Here is a 16,003-nt window from a genome sequence, read left to right on the forward strand (position 1 = left end):
TTTTCAATCTCACAAACTAAGAAACAATTTTACCTACATGAATAGGGAAATTAGTGCCCACATTCCCGACAGAGATAAAAAGAGGAGTTGAAGTCCTAATAGTTTTCTCAGTATCAGACTAAACCACATATTCAAGGCCCAGTTATTTTGAAACCCTAACATTTTAAAGCCCTGCTTTTAAAAAGAAATTATATTGAGCCATATTTCAAACTTTTTTGTCAACCCCAAATCATCTATATCAAAGTCAGAAAAAATATATAAATAAAACAATTTCCTAAGTATGTGATTCTAAAAATGTTATAAGGTTTTTTTTAATATATTACAATTCTATGTTTTTCTAAAAACAATTGGTGAAATAAGAGGAAATTTTTATTTTATTGTTTATTTAAATTGTTAAATTTTTAAATTCAAATTTATTATCTTTTTCCATGCACTATTTTGATTTATATACAAACAATTACCTAAGTAAACACTAACAAGTTTCATCACCCTCAACTTTGAACATATAAGATATGAAAATATCAACATATGACTTCGTCGTTCATTCTTCTATCAAACTCATCAACCTATGTAATTTCCAAAGTTCCATCCATCACATTATAGACAAAAAAAACAAACAAACAATAAAATTCCGTAAACAAAACTATACAATGCACCTATAATATAGCCGGTATACACTTAAAAATGGCTCGTGAACAAACCAGGATAGAAAAAGACAAAAGAGGAATAGTCGGACTTTTCATTACAACACGGTAAGGGATGCTCACGGACTTTCATAATTATGGACTGTTTTCTTTTATTACAACTTTTGTGAAACTTTTTCTTATCTAGTGTCGAAAGTTCACGTTAATGATCCACAAAACATATAAACTGAAATAATGTACATAACGGTTTCGTCTCATGACTTATGAGAAGATTTTATTGATTACAAACTGGATGATTTTATAAAATCGTGATGATGATCCCAAAACAAAATTGTCAAATGAACTATACCGGATGTTCTGTAAACTTATAGGTATCTAAAGATAAATGCACTAATGGAGTATCAATCAAACAGCATAAATTCTATTAAAGAAAACAACCACTAGGTCTAGGTGCGAACATGTATAATTCACTCGTCGCAACCAAACAAAAAGAATGGAATAAGAACCAAAAATAAACAGACTGTTAAGAGTTTTGTCATGATATGGCAGCTAAATAATTGGTTGGTCTGGTTTATGGTTGTTTATCACTATCCAAAAACGCACTTCACTTCACATGCAAACAATGCCTTTGGGTCCCTGACTGACTTTCTGGCTACTTCCCCACGCACACTCTGTCTCCTCGTGACTTTTATCTTATTTCAAGCTTTCAAGTTAAAACTCACAACAGTGTATGTTAAAAACCTCCAAGATTTAGTTGGTTTGGATCAACGCCGGTGCCAAAATATATGCAACTCGAAACTGCTGCAAAATGCAAACTTGTCTATATTAGCTTCCAATCTTATATTTACATAAGGTACGGTATGAGGAAAACTGCGAATACTTGAAACTTATAGTTTTGACCAGATCACCAAGAAAAATCAAACATTCACTTTTTAATTTAAATGACTCACGTGAAATGATCAAGTAGTACTGCCTGCCAGTCCAGATAGGAGTGACCAGACCGGATCCACCAACCACACCTCGACGTTGAGGGACATTTTCGTACTTTGGGATATCACTTTTGCCATATATATATACACCACATTCAAAGAGCATTATCTGATATCCACACCACCACATTATCTCAAAACCATGGCCTCCTCGACCCTCCATTTCTTCTTCGTGGCCCTTCTCTTGCCGTTCACGCTAACCACCGCTACACGTGACACATGTGCGACCGCCGCTCCCGATGGTTCCGACGATCTCTCAATCATCCCCGTTAACGCCAGATGCTCACCTTTCGCAGCAAATCCTACCTCCACCTCCGTCATGGACACCGTCCTCCACATGGCCTCCGCAGACTCTCACCGCCTCATCTACCTCTCGAGCCTCGTCGCCGACAAACCCAACCGAACCTCCGTCCCTATAGCCTCCGCTAACCAGCTCCTCCACACCGGCAACTACGTCGTCCGATCCAGGCTCGGCACTCCTCCTCAGCTCATGTTCATGGTCCTAGACACCAGCAACGACGCCGTTTGGCTCCCTTGCTCCGGCTGCTCGGGCTGTTCCACCGCCGCAACCGCCGCTTGCTTCAATCCCAACTCCTCCTCCACATACTCCACCGTCTCTTGCTCCGCCGCAGAATGCACGCAAGCACGTGGCCTCACGTGCCCATCCTCCTCGCCGTCACCACCGTCCACCTGCTCCTTCAACCAATCATACGGCGGAGGTTCGTCATTCTCCGCCTCGCTCGTCCAAGACACGCTGACGTTAGCCTCTGACGTCATCTCAAACTTCTCATTCGGATGCATCAACTCTGCTTCCGGGAACTCTCTACCACCGCAAGGACTAATGGGCCTGGGACGTGGGCCCACGTCGTTAATCTCCCAAACGACGTCGCTTTACTCAGGCGTGTTCTCGTACTGCCTCCCTAGCTTCAGGTCGTTCTACTTCTCCGGGTCGTTGAAACTGGGCCCGATGGGCCAACCGAGATCCATCAGATACACTCCTCTCCTCCGCAGCGCTCACCGTCCTTCACTTTACTACGTCAATCTCACCGGAGTGAGTGTGGGACCCACACAGGTCCCCGTTGACCCTACGTACTTGACGTTTGACTCAAATTCAGGCGCCGGTACGATAATCGATTCCGGTACTGTGATCACCCGGTTTGTCCAACCGGTTTACGAGGCAATCAGAGACGAGTTTAGGAGCCAGGTGAAAGGCCCGTTCTCGACGCTGGGAGCGTTCGACACGTGTTTCGCGGCGGATAGCGATAGCTTGGCGCCAAAGGTAACGCTGCACATGACGTCACTCGATTTGAAGCTGCCGGTGGAGAACACGCTTATACACAGCAGCGCGGGAACGCTGGCGTGTCTGTCGATGGCGGGGATACCGCTGAACGCGAACGCTGTTCTGAACGTGATCGCGAATCTCCAGCAGCAGAATCTGAGGATCTTGTTTGATGTTCCTAATTCTCGCCTAGGTATTGCTACTGAGGCATGCAACTAAGAGAAATATGTAATCTATTGTTCGTCGTCGTTTTGCCTTATTTGTACGATGTTTATTTGTGAAGGGTTCGTGAATAAAAGAACCCATCTAGATTGATGAATGTTATTGATTTTCGGCTTGCAACTCCAAGAAAAGTCACATCCACAGGTTTTTTTAGTAAATTACATTTAGTAAAAGTCACTTCCACAAGTTTCTTATCTAGTTAAGTTATTGATAAATTGAGAAGAAACTATAATGCAAAAAAAAAAAACAGTATTGCTAAATTATGTGTGCAGCTTCTCTCTCTCCGTCTGCAAATGTAGGCTAAAGATTACATCCTCTAAGTCACTCTTTCCAAGGGTTCAAAAACAGATGCTCTCGAGCACAAGTAGTTTACAAATTTCTAAAGGAAGTAACAGAAACCTTGAAGGATCGTGAAGCTTGTCAGACAATAACTGCTGTGAGCATCTGAGGACGAGTAGCAGCTACCATGATTGGACGCGAAACTGCCACACTTTCTATTCCTGAAACACAGTAAATGCAGGGAATTTTTAGTTGATGATCCAACCCATGAAAATGTTTATATGAATCCAAAAACAGAAACATCAACCAGTCAAGCAGTTCTAAAATCAACACATATTTATCTACTTTAAAACCAAAAGATTCACTGAACAAGGAGCAGAACTTTAATATAAGAACCCTACCTCCATAGGACCAGAACCGTCATTAACACCAGATGCAGGATCAGGAACTACCAGGCCTGCAGGAACCTGGCCAAACTTCAAAGCCTGTTCGAGTCTGGCAATTTCTTCTATCGTCTGGGAATTGACAATTGCAGCCTGCAACATCATCAAAATGAAAAACAGAAATATTACTATCAAACACAGAGCCTTCACTTACTTCATATTTATAAACAAACAAATCAACGAATAATCCTTTGTCCCTACGCTACTCCGATGAAAATCCATTTGACTCGATTTATAGATAAAACGCACCTTGATAGCTAAAATCTGCTCCTGTGTTGGGGCCACCACTTTTGGAGCCTCTGCATCTTCTGTAGTATCTGAAACTTTTTGAACCACCTCCTGAGATACCTTCTTAACCTCTTCTTCTGCTTCCTTAGATGTAAACAAAGCCGCAGCTTCAGCTCTCTCCTGTTAGGAAACAATAATTGTCAAGTTAATAATGAATTTCTTCTCAGCATTTTCTAATTCACCAGTAGATACTATTGCCTAAACTCCGGTTAAACCATCTAATGGCTTTGCATAGGCTACGGTGGGCTAAAATCTCAAGGGAGAGGCAAATACTACAAGAAACTGAATCCGACACTACAGAGTCTATAGCACAAGAAGCTGAATACGACACTACAGCGTCTACAAGAATCATAGGGAGGTACACTAAGGAGCTGATTAAGACACTACAGAGTCTATAACACAAGAAAAAACTTGAAAACAGAGTAATAAGCTCCTCACCTTAGCTTTGACTTTAATGAAATCCAGCACTCGAAGTGATTTAAGCTTGTGAATCACATAAAGGCGATAATTTGGCTTCTTGGTGATATTATTATCCAACAAACTAAGGTACTGAAGCTTTGGGATGGAGGCAAGGGGATCAATCTCAACCAAATTCACAAGCCTGTTGTTCGTAAGAACCAAAGTGTGCAGCTTCGGCAAGAACTCTGCAGAAGAAAAACCACAGAATAAACACAACACTTCATTACAACACATTCAAAAGGGGAGACTTTACCTCCAATGTTAGGGTTTATCCTGGTGATCCGATTGTTATTTACAATCAGAGTTCCTAACCGGTTGAGAAGCGGAAAATTCTCTAGCTTAACTATCTCATTATCAGACAGATCTATTGTATCGAACTGGTCCTGTAATAAAAAAAACAACACAAGCTGATTAGTAATAAAAAAAGAAGGAGATTTACAATGGCATATCAGAGAAAGTACCTCAGTAGCACCCAAGTTCTCGATTACAGGAATCTTGTTGCCTGCAACAAAATAGCCACAGAAGATGCTTTTATGGTTACGAAAACCCTAGAACGGTAATGGGGAAGACGATGAGTTTACCTCGTAGCTCCAACTCTCGCTCCTTGATGGCGTTGAAGAAGTGAGGACTGTTCCAGATCAAATCAGCTGTGAGCTTCACCATTATACTACCACTAGTGTTTTACAGCTTCTTGCACTCTGCTCGTCGGATTCAGAAGAGGAAGGGTGTCGAAGAACTCACGGAGACGGAGCAAGTCTCTTTGATATTATCACTCGGCCCATTTAAGTGCACTATTGGGCTATTTGAGCTGGCCCATGATATAATAGCAAAACCCATTTAAAATTAAAGTGGAATAATGGGCTATTTGGGCTGCTTTATAATAAAATTTCGTTATTATTATTTTTTTTTAAAGAAAGGGACTACCTTTCGATTGGAACAGTTCTTCTTCGTTGTTTCGAGCCCTAAGCTAGGGGTTACTCTCAATCTCGCTTCCTTGTGTTCTTCGTTCCACCGATTAGCGTGAGCATTTGCTCCACACAGCCTTGAATTTGAGTTAATTGGAGACAAAAAAAAAACAGTTGAGCGAAGATGAGGATTATGATCAAGGGAGGTGTGTGGAAGAACACCGAAGATGAGATCCTCAAAGCCGCCGTGATGAAGTACGGCAAGAACCAATGGGCTCGGATCTCGTCTCTCCTTGTTCGCAAGTCTGCTAAACAGTGTAAAGCTCGTTGGTACGAATGGCTCGATCCTTCTATCAAAAAGGTTATGCCTTTATTGACTTGATTCTGTAATTAGTAGAAAGTTTATGCCTTTATGATGTTTACTGAGTTAGAAACTGTTAATGCAGACTGAATGGACTAGAGAAGAAGATGAGAAGCTTCTACATCTTGCCAAACTACTACCTACTCAGTGGAGAACTATTGCTCCTATTGTGGGGCGTACACCCTCTCAGTGCCTTGAGAGGTACGAGAAGCTTCTTGACGCAGCGTGCACTAAGGACGAGAGTTACGAAGCAGCGGATGATCCGAGAAAGCTGCGTCCCGGTGAGATCGACCCCAACCCGGAATCGAAGCCTGCTCGCCCTGATCCGGTGGATATGGACGAAGACGAGAAAGAAATGCTTTCTGAAGCGAGGGCGAGGTTGGCTAACACTAGGGGGAAGAAGGCTAAGAGAAAAGCTAGAGAGAAGCAGCTCGAGGAAGCGAGGAGGCTTGCTTCTTTGCAGAAGAGGAGAGAGTTGAAGGCGGCTGGGATTGGTAATAGTCATAGGAAAAGGAAACGGAAGGGGATTGATTATAATGCGGAGATTCCTTTTGAGAAGAGGGCGCCTGCGGGGTTTTATGATACTGCTGATGAAGATCGTCCTGCTGATCAGGTGAAGTTTCCGACAACCATTGAGGATCTTGAAGGGAGAAGAAGAGCTGATGTGGAAGCGCAGTTGCGCAGACAAGATGTTGCGAGGAACAAAATTGCTGAGAGAAGGGATGCTCCAGCAGCTATATTGCAAGCGAATAAGATGAATGATCCTGAAGCTGTTAGGAAGAGGTCGAAGCTAATGTTACCGCCACCGCAGATTTCAGATCACGAGTTAGAGGAGATTGCAAAGATGGGGTACGCTAGCGATCTTCTTGCGGAGAATGAGGAGCTAACAGAAGGCAGTGCTGCTACTCGTGCGCTTTTGGCGAATTACTCACAAACACCAAGGCAAGGGATGACGCCCATGAGGACGCCTCAAAGAACTCCTGCTGGTAAAGGTGATGCTATTATGATGGAAGCAGAGAATCTGGCTAGATTGAGAGACTCTCAGACACCTTTGCTAGGAGGAGAGAATCCTGAGTTGCACCCTTCTGACTTCACCGGGGTCACTCCTAGGAAGAAAGAGATTCAAACGCCTAATCCGATGCTGACTCCTTCAATGACTCCTTCGATGACTCCTGGTGGTGCCGGCCTTACTCCCAGACTTGGCTTGACGCCATCAAGGGATGGTTCTTCTTTCGCTATGACACCTAGAGGTACTCCCTTCAGGGATGAACTTCACATAAATGAAGACATGGACATGCACGAGAGCGCTAAACTTGAGGGGCAGAGACGAGAGGAAGCTAGAAGGAGCTTACGCACTGGACTTACTGGGCTTCCTCAGCCAAGGAACGAGTACCAGATAGTTGCACAACCTCCTCCAGAGGAAAGTGAAGAGCAAGAAGAGAAAATTGAGGAAGACATGTCAGACAAGATAGCTAGAGAAAAGGCTGAGGAGGAAGCGAGACAGCAGGCACTACTTAGGAAAAGGTCCAAGGTGTTGCAGAGAGATCTTCCTAGACCTCCAGCAGCTTCGTTAGAACTAATTAAGAACTCGTTGCTTTCAGCCAACGGAGACAAAAGTTCTGTTGTTCCTCCTACTCCAGAAGAGGTTGCAGATAAATTGGTTAGAAGGGAGCTTCTACAGTTGCTGGAGCATGATAATGCAAAGTATCCTCTTGATGGGAAAGCTGAGAAAAAGAAAGGAGCCAAGAACCGTGCTAACAGTTCTGGTTCTCAAGTTACTCCAATCGAAGATTTTGAGGAAAATGATCTCGAAGAGGTATGAATATGAATAATATCTTCCTGATCTCAGTTTACTTTTGTCGTTTAGTTGATTTATTACTTTGAACTACCTTTAGAGTCCTTAAATTTCTCTGGGTTTATGGATAGGTTGCTTGATGGATATTATGCACATGGGTTTGAAGCAACACCTTTAATCTTGTATACGATAGGGGCTGTCTAATGAAAGCATTCCATGATTTTTATGGTAGGCTGACAAGATGATAAAGGAGGAGGGGAAGTTTCTTTGCAAGGCAATGGGAAACGAGAACAAGACCCTTGAAGATTTCGTAAAAGCTCACGACGATTGCGTGAAGGATCTCATGTACTTCCCCACACGAAATGCTTACGGGCCCTCAAGTGTTGCTGTGAAGGCAGAGAAAGTTGCAGCTTTGCAAGTGGAGATGGAGAATGCGAGAAAAAAGATGGAGGAAGATGAGAAGAAGGCAGAACATATGAAGGCTAAGTATAAAACTTACACAAAGGGTCATGAGGTATAAGTATAGTCCTCATTGCATGTATCTCAATTCTGAAACTATAGAGTACTATCGCTTTTAAGGTTGCTGTAATGTTTAATGATTTACTATTTGTTCATTTGACAGAAACGGGCAGAGACCGTGTGGAGCCAAATAGAGGCGAGTTTGAAGCAGATTGAGATTGGTGGAACAGAAGTGGAGTGCTTTAAAGCATTGAAGAGGCAAGAAGAGATGGCTGCGTCTTTCAGGAAGAAGAATCTGGAGGAAGAAGTGGTCAAGCAAAAGGAGACGGAGAGGAAACTGCAAGCGAGCTATGGAAAACTGTTGTCAACGCTTGAAAAAGCAGAGGAGATAATGGTCGGGTTCCGAGTACAAGCATTGAAACAAGCGGACGTTGAAGATTCTCACAATCTGAAAGAAGCTAAGCTAGCCACTGGAGAGGAAGAGGACGTTGCCATATCCACGGAAGCTTCTTCTTAAACATCTGTCAGAACTTGAGTTTTGTATTGTTTCCAAGTTATAAGGATACGCAGCTTGACCTTTGTATTTGGTTCCAAGTTTTATGAGTCATGACTCTGTAAATGTTGTGATATTTCTCAGTTGTATGCTTATTGCAATGATCTAGAAATTTGATCTAGTATGACAGATCGTGAGAATCTTTAACCTCTTTAATATTAAAAAAAAAAAAACTCATGGCTTGAATATCGTTTAAACCGAAATCAACATTACATTTTTGGTGGAAAACCAAAATCAAAAAATGTAGTCTGTGTAAACATTATTAAATGGAAAGCAAAACAACGTAATTTTTAGAGTTTCAGCCTCTTTTCAAAACTAAGAAGGCTCTCAGTTCTACTCCACAACTTCAATAAGGGTGGGCTCGTAGTCAGCGGGAGCCACAAATCCATGGAGGTTCATCACGGTAGCAGCTACATTGGCAAGTCCTGGTATCTCCAGATCCTTGCGGAACCTCACTCCTTCAGACAGTCCTGGTCCTCCAATGGCAATTGGCACCTGCAACACATTCCAATCAGTATCCACAATGCCACATAAAGTCTATACCAATGTATTAAGTTACTGTAATAACGCAGAACACAGATATGGACTTACTGGTTTGAGAGTGTGGGAGGTAAGAATCTGAAGCTTCCCTTCTTTATCCAAAGCAGGCTTTCCAGCCTTATCCCTCTTAACCATGTCCTCTGCGTTTCCGTGATCAGCAGTCACAACGTAAATGCCTTTCACTTGTTCAATTGCATCTAGGATCATCTGCAAAAACCAAACCAGGCCCAACACCATTAGTGGACTGAGTCACTCAACCATATCATCAAGACTCTTCAATGCACTTTTAAGAAAAAAAAGAAAATTAGTACCTTCACAGCAACATCCGCAGCCTCGCAAGCAACAACCGTTGCATCAATGTCACCTGTATGTCCAACCATATCACTGTTTGGCAAGTTAACTCGCACCTGATCAAACTTGCCACTTAGAATCGCGTCCCTCGCCTTCTCAGCAATCTCCAATGCCTTCATCTTTGGCTTGACATTGAATGAGATTCCACTGTCACTTGGGATTTCAACATACTGCTCCAGTTTCTCGTTGAAATATCCTGATCGGTTTCCATTCCAGAAGAATGTCACATGCCCAAACTTGACCGTCTCACTGTTTCACATACATTGACATATATACATGTTCAGTTCAAAAAAAAAAATCCAAGCTAGATCATTAGCATGATATAGACCACTAATGAGCAAAACAACTACAATATAAAAGAAGAAAGAAGTTTAAGAACCTGCAAGCAAAAGTACTGACGCCATTGTGAGTCAAATATTCACCAGAGGTTCTATCAATCTCCGGGGGAGAAACAAGGTAACGGCTCGGAAGCTTTAGCTCTCCATCATACTCAAGCATACCAGCGTAACGGATCTTTGGGAACCTCACGCGGTCAAACTTGTCAAAGTCCTCGTACTCAAGCGCCTTGGCGTGCATAACCATACGGTCAGCCCTGAAGTTGAACGTGACAACTGCATCACCGTCCACGATAGGACCAACGGCTTTCCCTGCGTCGTCAACAATCACAAACGGAGGGAGGTACTGGTCGTTAGCGCCAGGCTCCTTCCTCAGAGTCTTGACAGCTTCAACAGCGTTTTTGAACTTGTGGGGAGCTTCTCCAAGCACCTGAGCGTCCCAGCCACGCTTCACAACACCCCAATCGTTCTCGTACCGGTCCAGAGTCACGTACATACGGCCTCCACCAGAGGCAATCTGAGCGTCCACGCCGTTCTCACGCAGCTTAGCGAGGTCGGCTTCGAGAGTCTCCACGAATCCGACGCTTGAACCGTCCAAAACATCACGACCATCAGTAAGAATATGGACACGGATTCTCTTAGCACCACGTTCAGCAGAGCCCTTGATCAGCAACTACACAAGAAACACAACAAAATATGTCTAATCAACAACAATCAGACAGAAGTTAAACATGTAGAGTGTTGAAGAAAAAAGATCAATACTTGGAGCTGGTCGAGACGAGAGTGGACTCCACCGTCACTGAGAAGTCCAACGAAGTGCAAAGTGTTCTTCTCGAAAGACTCAGAGACGTATTTGAAGCCTTCACCGTCGAAGATTTTGCCGGAAGCGAGAGCAATGTCGCAAAGCTTAGCACCTTGAGCGAAGATACGACCAGCACCGAGTGCATTGTGACCAACCTCACTGTTTCCCATATCGTCTTCACTAGGGAGTCCAACAGCTGTTCCATGGGCTTTGATCAACGTCCATGTATCAGGACGTCCCTGTAAAAAAAGGTGAAGATTAGTATAGTTCGACGGAATAATAAAACCCTAAACCCTGACGCAAGAAATAAAAATCCAAATTTTTATAATTGAGGTTTAACTGAAATAAATTACTAATAATTAAATCCTCTACTCTATACCATAAATTCACAAAATAAATAACCAAATTTTCAGTGATAAAAATCAATAAATGTAAGAAATTAAACCCTTTCAAAAAAAAAAAAATCAATCACCAAATTATTTTAAATAAATAAGTCTTTAAAAACAAATATATATAATAAACCAACTGATTATTTAACTAATTAAAATAATAATCTACTGAATATCCAACAGAAACTGAACCGAAAATCAATTTTGTTTCGTTTCGGTTCAGCCGGTTCGAAGAAAAATTCCAGACCTAGTTAGACTGTTTGTTACAATAGCTCTGACTTATGTACATACTTTTCATAACCGGTATAGTCAAACCACGGTTTATATTAAACCGGACGTACAACTTGATTAACTCTAATAACCTATAAGAGTAGGATAATAAGGTACATACGTTTTTAAGAGAATCCATGGTGGGAGTAGGAGCGGTGTGGATGCAGTTGTACTCATCAGGGGCAGATTCACCCCAGCCATCTAAGACGATCAAGGCGATGGTTTTGCCCTTGGGGAGCTTGGGGTGGTCATCTAGTTTCCAGGCGGAGTTGGTAGCCATAGCTGAGGTTTTGTGATGCGATCGAAAAAAAGCTGTTCAGACAGATCTGAGAAAGAGAAGTGAGTTTGGTGAGGACCAAGGGGCGGCTTTTAATAAGAGTCAAGTTTGGAGATGGGCCCACGTAATGACTAATGGGCCAATTGTATTTCACGCAAATTTAATATTTAGAGGCTCCGAATATTCTTTTGTTTTCCTTTTTTGTTTGTTTCTCTTGTGACTATGCTTTTGTAAAGATACTCTTATATTATACTAATACTTACCATTTTGTTCTTTTCTTCTATATATTTTTAGGAAAAATATATCGTCAAATTTGTAATATAGTGTGAAAAGAATAAGGAAAAAGACTTTCTGAAAACGTCTGTTGATTGGCCTATTGTTCTTACTGCCATTTCTTTTATTTTTTCTTAATGGAAGTAAAACAATACTTTCATTTCTCCAGTCCTATTTTTTAATCGTATTATGGAAAATATTGCCTTGTTACTTACTTCAAGTATTTAATAGTCCTAGTATACGAAATATTGGCTTATTTCCATTACACAATTTTTACTTCCATCTTTTCTTTTATTATAGTGAAGCATTAAGGAATACAGTTCAGGAATTTTACCATATCGTAAAAAAAAAATATGGGAATTTAAAACAATATAAACATAATTTTTCAACGGTTATAAACATAATTTCTCAACGGTTTTCTTCTATGCTATAATAAACATCTGACTTCTTATAACGATTCTTGAATATATACTATTTTTATTAAACTGGCCGGACAAGCGTTGATCATCCTGATCCAGTTAGTGTGACCATGATGTCTGAATATTTTTATTTCTAGACTGATAAACAGAAGGCATTGATCATGCTAAATTCATCTTTCTTTATCAATTTATTAAGGCATTGTCCATGAAAAGGCCTTAAGCAGTGCAGGTTCTAATGAAAACTTTACACTCAAACAAGTAAAAGGAGAAAACAGAATACGAATGAAACAAAGCTAGAAACACCGGAGGAAGAAGAAGCAGAGTTGGGGAGCCTCGGATAATCATCAGGAGAAGGCATAACACATTCATCTCCATTGAACAAGATCCTCCTTGGAAAAGCCCAACCGTTTTTGAAAGTGAAATTCCCTATATCCTTCCCTAGCAATATCTCTGTTTGCACATTTCCAAGCTCTCCTGCTTGCAGCAAAACATCATTGTAAAACTTGAGTCCCCAAAACATCCCTGTGTCATCTGAAACCACACCAACAAAAGTTAAAGACTTAGAAGATGTAATAATTTGAATGAAATAAATAAAAAAATTACTTACTGATGCTTTTGTGAAGAGGTGTCATGGGTTTGTAGTTAAAGCTGAAGACTTGTGTAACGTTATTCAAGTTTGGATGAAGCACCAATAAGTTCCAGTCAGAGTAATTCTTCATCTTATTGAGGTTCGTTGCTGTGATCTTAACCCTCCAATACTTTTTGTAGTTCACTTTGACATGCCAGTGTATGTGGATGGGACACATATGATTCGTACACTGCACCACAGGAGATACTTCCACATGTGGATCATGTTTCTGTTCCAAAAGTGGCGGCATCTCACCAGGCCTGAACAAGCCAGCAAGAAAAAAAAACCTCAGGGCTATGTCTTAGGACACAAGGCATAACAAAAAAAAACATTGATGAAGAGTTAATAATTACTTGACGCAATTGGAACTCGAAAAGCCGCAGCTACATGTAGGGCAAGGAACAATGTTTTGGTAGTAGAAAGCAGAGAGTGAAACGCAGCATTTTGGTGATTGTGATGACTTAGTCTGAGAGTACACGCACTCTGCCTCCCATGTTGCTGCTCTCAACATCAAAACACACAATACCAAAAATGTATGTCAAGTGAATTAAACGGGTACATACATTTTAACAGACAACACTTAAAAATGTATGAGTAATTTTATTATAAACAGATATATTTTTATTTAGCGGGCATGCTAATTAAATAAACATCCCCGCTAAATAACCGGACTAAATTGACCAACCTTATATAAGTCCGCTTATTTTCACATATGATAAATGGACCACGGACCATACTTTTATACGAGGTTTGTTATATTTGTGGGCGTTAAGCCCATTTTAACATCTCTAGTCAAGTCCATAGAAAAAATAGCAAGAATGTTTCAGCAAGAAGATGGAGTTCTTTACCTAGAGCTTGTGTTTTGCGTCGACCCTTATCAGTACTATACTTAGTAGGGTCCACGGACGTGGCATTGCTGCAGGTATAACCAGGGACACCTATATCAAAATCATAAGGCATAGTGAACTCTCCAGGGTCGTCAGGAAAGCTTCCGATGGTCATGCGGAAAGCAGAGACGTGGTTGATGCGGTCCTGAGACATAGAAGTCAAGACACCTCCACGGCAGCAATTAGAGACTTGCATGTTGAAAGGAGCTCCGGGAAGAAGGTCGAGGATGGTCGGTCGCCTGAGACAGCAGTGAGGGAGTGTTTCACTGGAGGCAAAGGCTGAGCAGTTGCCTTGCTCCGTCGTCTCAGCTCCTCTCATGTCCCATATCACTGTTTTGTTTACCCAATGCCAACTCAGCTTCCATCCTGGCTTCTCCACGTGGCGATACTCTTGCTTGTTCTCTATTTTTACTAGTACCTGTAACATTTTTGATTCTCAAGCATTTGGTATATAGAATATATATAATCAGATGTCATGATCGATAGAATATTAGAAAAAAAATCATTTTATGAGAAAATTTATATATGAATATATATACGTCAAAACTAATATGAATAAGTATTCAAAAAGGACTATATTACTACATAATCAGACTTTACAAAAACGTCAAGAGAACCACAAAAAAAAAATCAGATGTTCTGATCGATCGAATACTAATAGTAATAATATCATTTAATGAGAAAACTTATACATCATAACTAATTTTGAACTATCCAACAAAGGCTATATTACTACATAATCAGACTACACAACTTCAAGAGAACCAAAAAGTAATAATAATCAGATTTACAAGTTTAACGACAAGACTGTTGACAAAATCAATTTACTCGAGATGGAATGGAGAAACAAACGTTTGAGTTAACTTCTTCATCTCAAGCTGAAGATTCGGACACTATTTTTACCAAATAATAATCATTATTTATACAAAACAAAATTAAACTAGCAAAACCTATGCAGAGGAAATAACAAGAAAGAAGAAAAATTACTGTGTGATGGCCAGGTGATGATTGAAGAAGATCCCATTTGATGATCATTTCACCATATGGATCCAAGGGGTCGAACCCATCTGCAACCATTTAATCACTAATCATACTGAGAAAACTCAATTCACATGTTATATTTTAATAAGAATAGAAGACTTACGTGTGGATGGTGAGATTGTGAAGAGGATGGTAGTGACGGCAAACAAAAGCTTTAGCATTGCACTCGTGTGTTTGTATTACAAATGATGAACAAACGAAAAAAGAGAAGAAACAAGTTTTATTTTCTAAGAGAAAGAGAGAGAGATAGATAGAAATCTCAAGAGTTAAGGGTGACAACTCGTGTTTCCATGTTGAAGAGAGAAAGATGATTAAAGCAAAGTGGTTCAGTGACTGTTAGTGCTTGAACAAAGAGTTTTGCATTTGTGACACTCTTTACTCTTTTCTTTCCATTTTTGGTTTTTACATACTTTTATTTTTATCTAGCTATTAGCTGTAAACTAAACTCGGTTTGCCTTACTTGTACAAAAACCAATGGTGTACTTTGGTGGGTGGCAGCTATTATTTCTATAAGTGTGAGAGAGATCAATGCTTCACGTTCTCTTCTTCCTGAAATGTTATATTACTTTACGTTTAAGTTTTTATTTTCTGTAAATCGCATGGTCATGGATTAATCTAGAGAGAAGAGTTTATTCTCTCTATGATGTCATTGGTTATACTACTTTTTATTAATTGAAGATAAACCAATCTGTAAATTACAATTATAAGCCTCAATTTATTCACATGCAATTAAAAATGTTGACTAAATAGGTTATTAAAATACACGTATGTGTATGTATATATTATATATGCGTGTGTAATTAAGAAACTTTCGGTTGGGTTTCCTGTAAAGTTTAGAACCCTGTAATTACACACGCATATATAATATATACATACACATGATGTTAAGAGTTTTTAAGGCTCCTAACACAAATGTTGTAGTATAAATGATTGTCGAACCAGTTCTGAGAGATATGAAAGCACCGAGAATGCAAGTAATCACTTAATCTAAGTGCAACCAATGGTTTTTAAAAGGGTTTTTAAACTATAACTAACTAAAAGGAATAACTAAATGATACTTTCTTAACTATGGGAAAAGAGAACTCATGGATATAGGGATTAGACCTCGGGTGATC

At 40.4% G+C, this 16,003-nt stretch overlaps 5 protein-coding genes across 5 annotated transcripts; 2 read left to right on the forward strand and 3 right to left on the reverse strand.

Moving 5' to 3' along the window:
- The first annotated feature begins 1,728 nt into the window (after positions 1-1,728).
- Positions 1,729-3,269, forward strand: LOC106312502 (aspartic proteinase nepenthesin-1). The gene has a single exon (XM_013750051.1). It carries the CDS (start codon positions 1,776-1,778, stop codon positions 3,129-3,131), a length of 1,356 nt encoding a protein of 451 aa, XP_013605505.1. The 5' UTR covers positions 1,729-1,775; the 3' UTR covers positions 3,132-3,269.
- Positions 3,256-5,352, reverse strand: LOC106312503 (U2 small nuclear ribonucleoprotein A'-like). Its single transcript, XM_013750053.1, has 7 exons — positions 5,185-5,352; positions 5,065-5,105; positions 4,857-4,986; positions 4,583-4,788; positions 4,106-4,264; positions 3,815-3,949; positions 3,256-3,634 (listed from the first exon to the last, which is right to left on the reverse strand). The coding sequence occupies exons 1-7, from the start codon at positions 5,264-5,266 to the stop codon at positions 3,629-3,631; spliced, it is 759 nt and encodes a 252-aa protein (XP_013605507.1). The 5' UTR covers positions 5,267-5,352; the 3' UTR covers positions 3,256-3,628.
- Positions 5,353-5,692: 340 nt separating this feature from the next.
- On the forward strand, positions 5,693-8,788 carry LOC106311554 (cell division cycle 5-like protein). Its single transcript, XM_013748753.1, has 4 exons — positions 5,693-5,869; positions 5,955-7,685; positions 7,897-8,178; positions 8,287-8,788. Exons 1-4 carry the CDS (start codon positions 5,693-5,695, stop codon positions 8,638-8,640), a joined length of 2,544 nt encoding a protein of 847 aa, XP_013604207.1. The 3' UTR covers positions 8,641-8,788.
- A 48-nt stretch (positions 8,789-8,836) lies between these two features.
- LOC106311555 (2,3-bisphosphoglycerate-independent phosphoglycerate mutase 1) lies at positions 8,837-11,718 on the reverse strand. Its single transcript, XM_013748754.1, has 6 exons — positions 11,485-11,718; positions 10,665-10,943; positions 9,947-10,575; positions 9,528-9,816; positions 9,268-9,423; positions 8,837-9,171 (listed from the first exon to the last, which is right to left on the reverse strand). The coding sequence occupies exons 1-6, from the start codon at positions 11,641-11,643 to the stop codon at positions 9,010-9,012; spliced, it is 1,674 nt and encodes a 557-aa protein (XP_013604208.1). The 5' UTR covers positions 11,644-11,718; the 3' UTR covers positions 8,837-9,009.
- A 783-nt stretch (positions 11,719-12,501) lies between these two features.
- Positions 12,502-15,218, reverse strand: LOC106311556 (COBRA-like protein 6). Its single transcript, XM_013748756.1, has 6 exons — positions 14,992-15,218; positions 14,835-14,914; positions 13,809-14,265; positions 13,314-13,458; positions 12,940-13,220; positions 12,502-12,863 (listed from the first exon to the last, which is right to left on the reverse strand). Exons 1-6 carry the CDS (start codon positions 15,047-15,049, stop codon positions 12,583-12,585), a joined length of 1,302 nt encoding a protein of 433 aa, XP_013604210.1. The 5' UTR covers positions 15,050-15,218; the 3' UTR covers positions 12,502-12,582.
- Between the last annotated feature and the right edge of the window lie 785 nt (positions 15,219-16,003).

Source organism: Brassica oleracea, chromosome C8 (assembly GCF_000695525.1).
Source record: "Brassica oleracea var. oleracea cultivar TO1000 chromosome C8, BOL, whole genome shotgun sequence".
In the NCBI taxonomy this organism is placed as follows: Eukaryota; Viridiplantae; Streptophyta; class Magnoliopsida; order Brassicales; family Brassicaceae; genus Brassica; species Brassica oleracea.

Bases quoted from the DNA above. Each gene is read 5' to 3' on its own strand.
- LOC106312502 (XM_013750051.1), top strand. From the start codon at position 1,776: ATGGCCTCCTCGACCCTCCATTTCTTCTTCGTGGCCCTTCTCTTGCCG.
- LOC106312503 (XM_013750053.1), bottom strand. From the start codon at position 5,266: ATGGTGAAGCTCACAGCTGATTTGATCTGGAACAGTCCTCACTTCTTC. The intron at 5,106-5,184 runs GTAAACTCATCG...ATTTTGTTGCAG, and splicing joins GCGAGAGTTGGAGCTACGAG to GCAACAAGATTCCTGTAATC. The intron at 3,950-4,105 runs GTGCGTTTTATC...ATGATGTTGCAG, and splicing joins AGCAGATTTTAGCTATCAAG to GCTGCAATTGTCAATTCCCA.
- LOC106311554 (XM_013748753.1), top strand. From the start codon at position 5,693: ATGAGGATTATGATCAAGGGAGGTGTGTGGAAGAACACCGAAGATGAG. The intron at 5,870-5,954 runs GTTATGCCTTTA...CTGTTAATGCAG, and splicing joins TCGATCCTTCTATCAAAAAG to ACTGAATGGACTAGAGAAGA. The intron at 7,686-7,896 runs GTATGAATATGA...TTTTTATGGTAG, and splicing joins AGGAAAATGATCTCGAAGAG to GCTGACAAGATGATAAAGGA.
- LOC106311555 (XM_013748754.1), bottom strand. From the start codon at position 11,643: ATGGCTACCAACTCCGCCTGGAAACTAGATGACCACCCCAAGCTCCCC. The intron at 9,817-9,946 runs GTTCTTAAACTT...TATGTGAAACAG, and splicing joins GTCAGTACTTTTGCTTGCAG to TGAGACGGTCAAGTTTGGGC. The intron at 9,424-9,527 runs GTACTAATTTTC...TGGTTTTTGCAG, and splicing joins CTGCGGATGTTGCTGTGAAG to ATGATCCTAGATGCAATTGA.
- LOC106311556 (XM_013748756.1), bottom strand. From the start codon at position 15,049: ATGCTAAAGCTTTTGTTTGCCGTCACTACCATCCTCTTCACAATCTCA. The intron at 13,221-13,313 runs GTAATTATTAAC...TGGCTTGTTCAG, and splicing joins TCGAGTTCCAATTGCGTCAA to GCCTGGTGAGATGCCGCCAC. The intron at 12,864-12,939 runs GTAAGTAATTTT...GTGTGGTTTCAG, and splicing joins ACCTCTTCACAAAAGCATCA to ATGACACAGGGATGTTTTGG.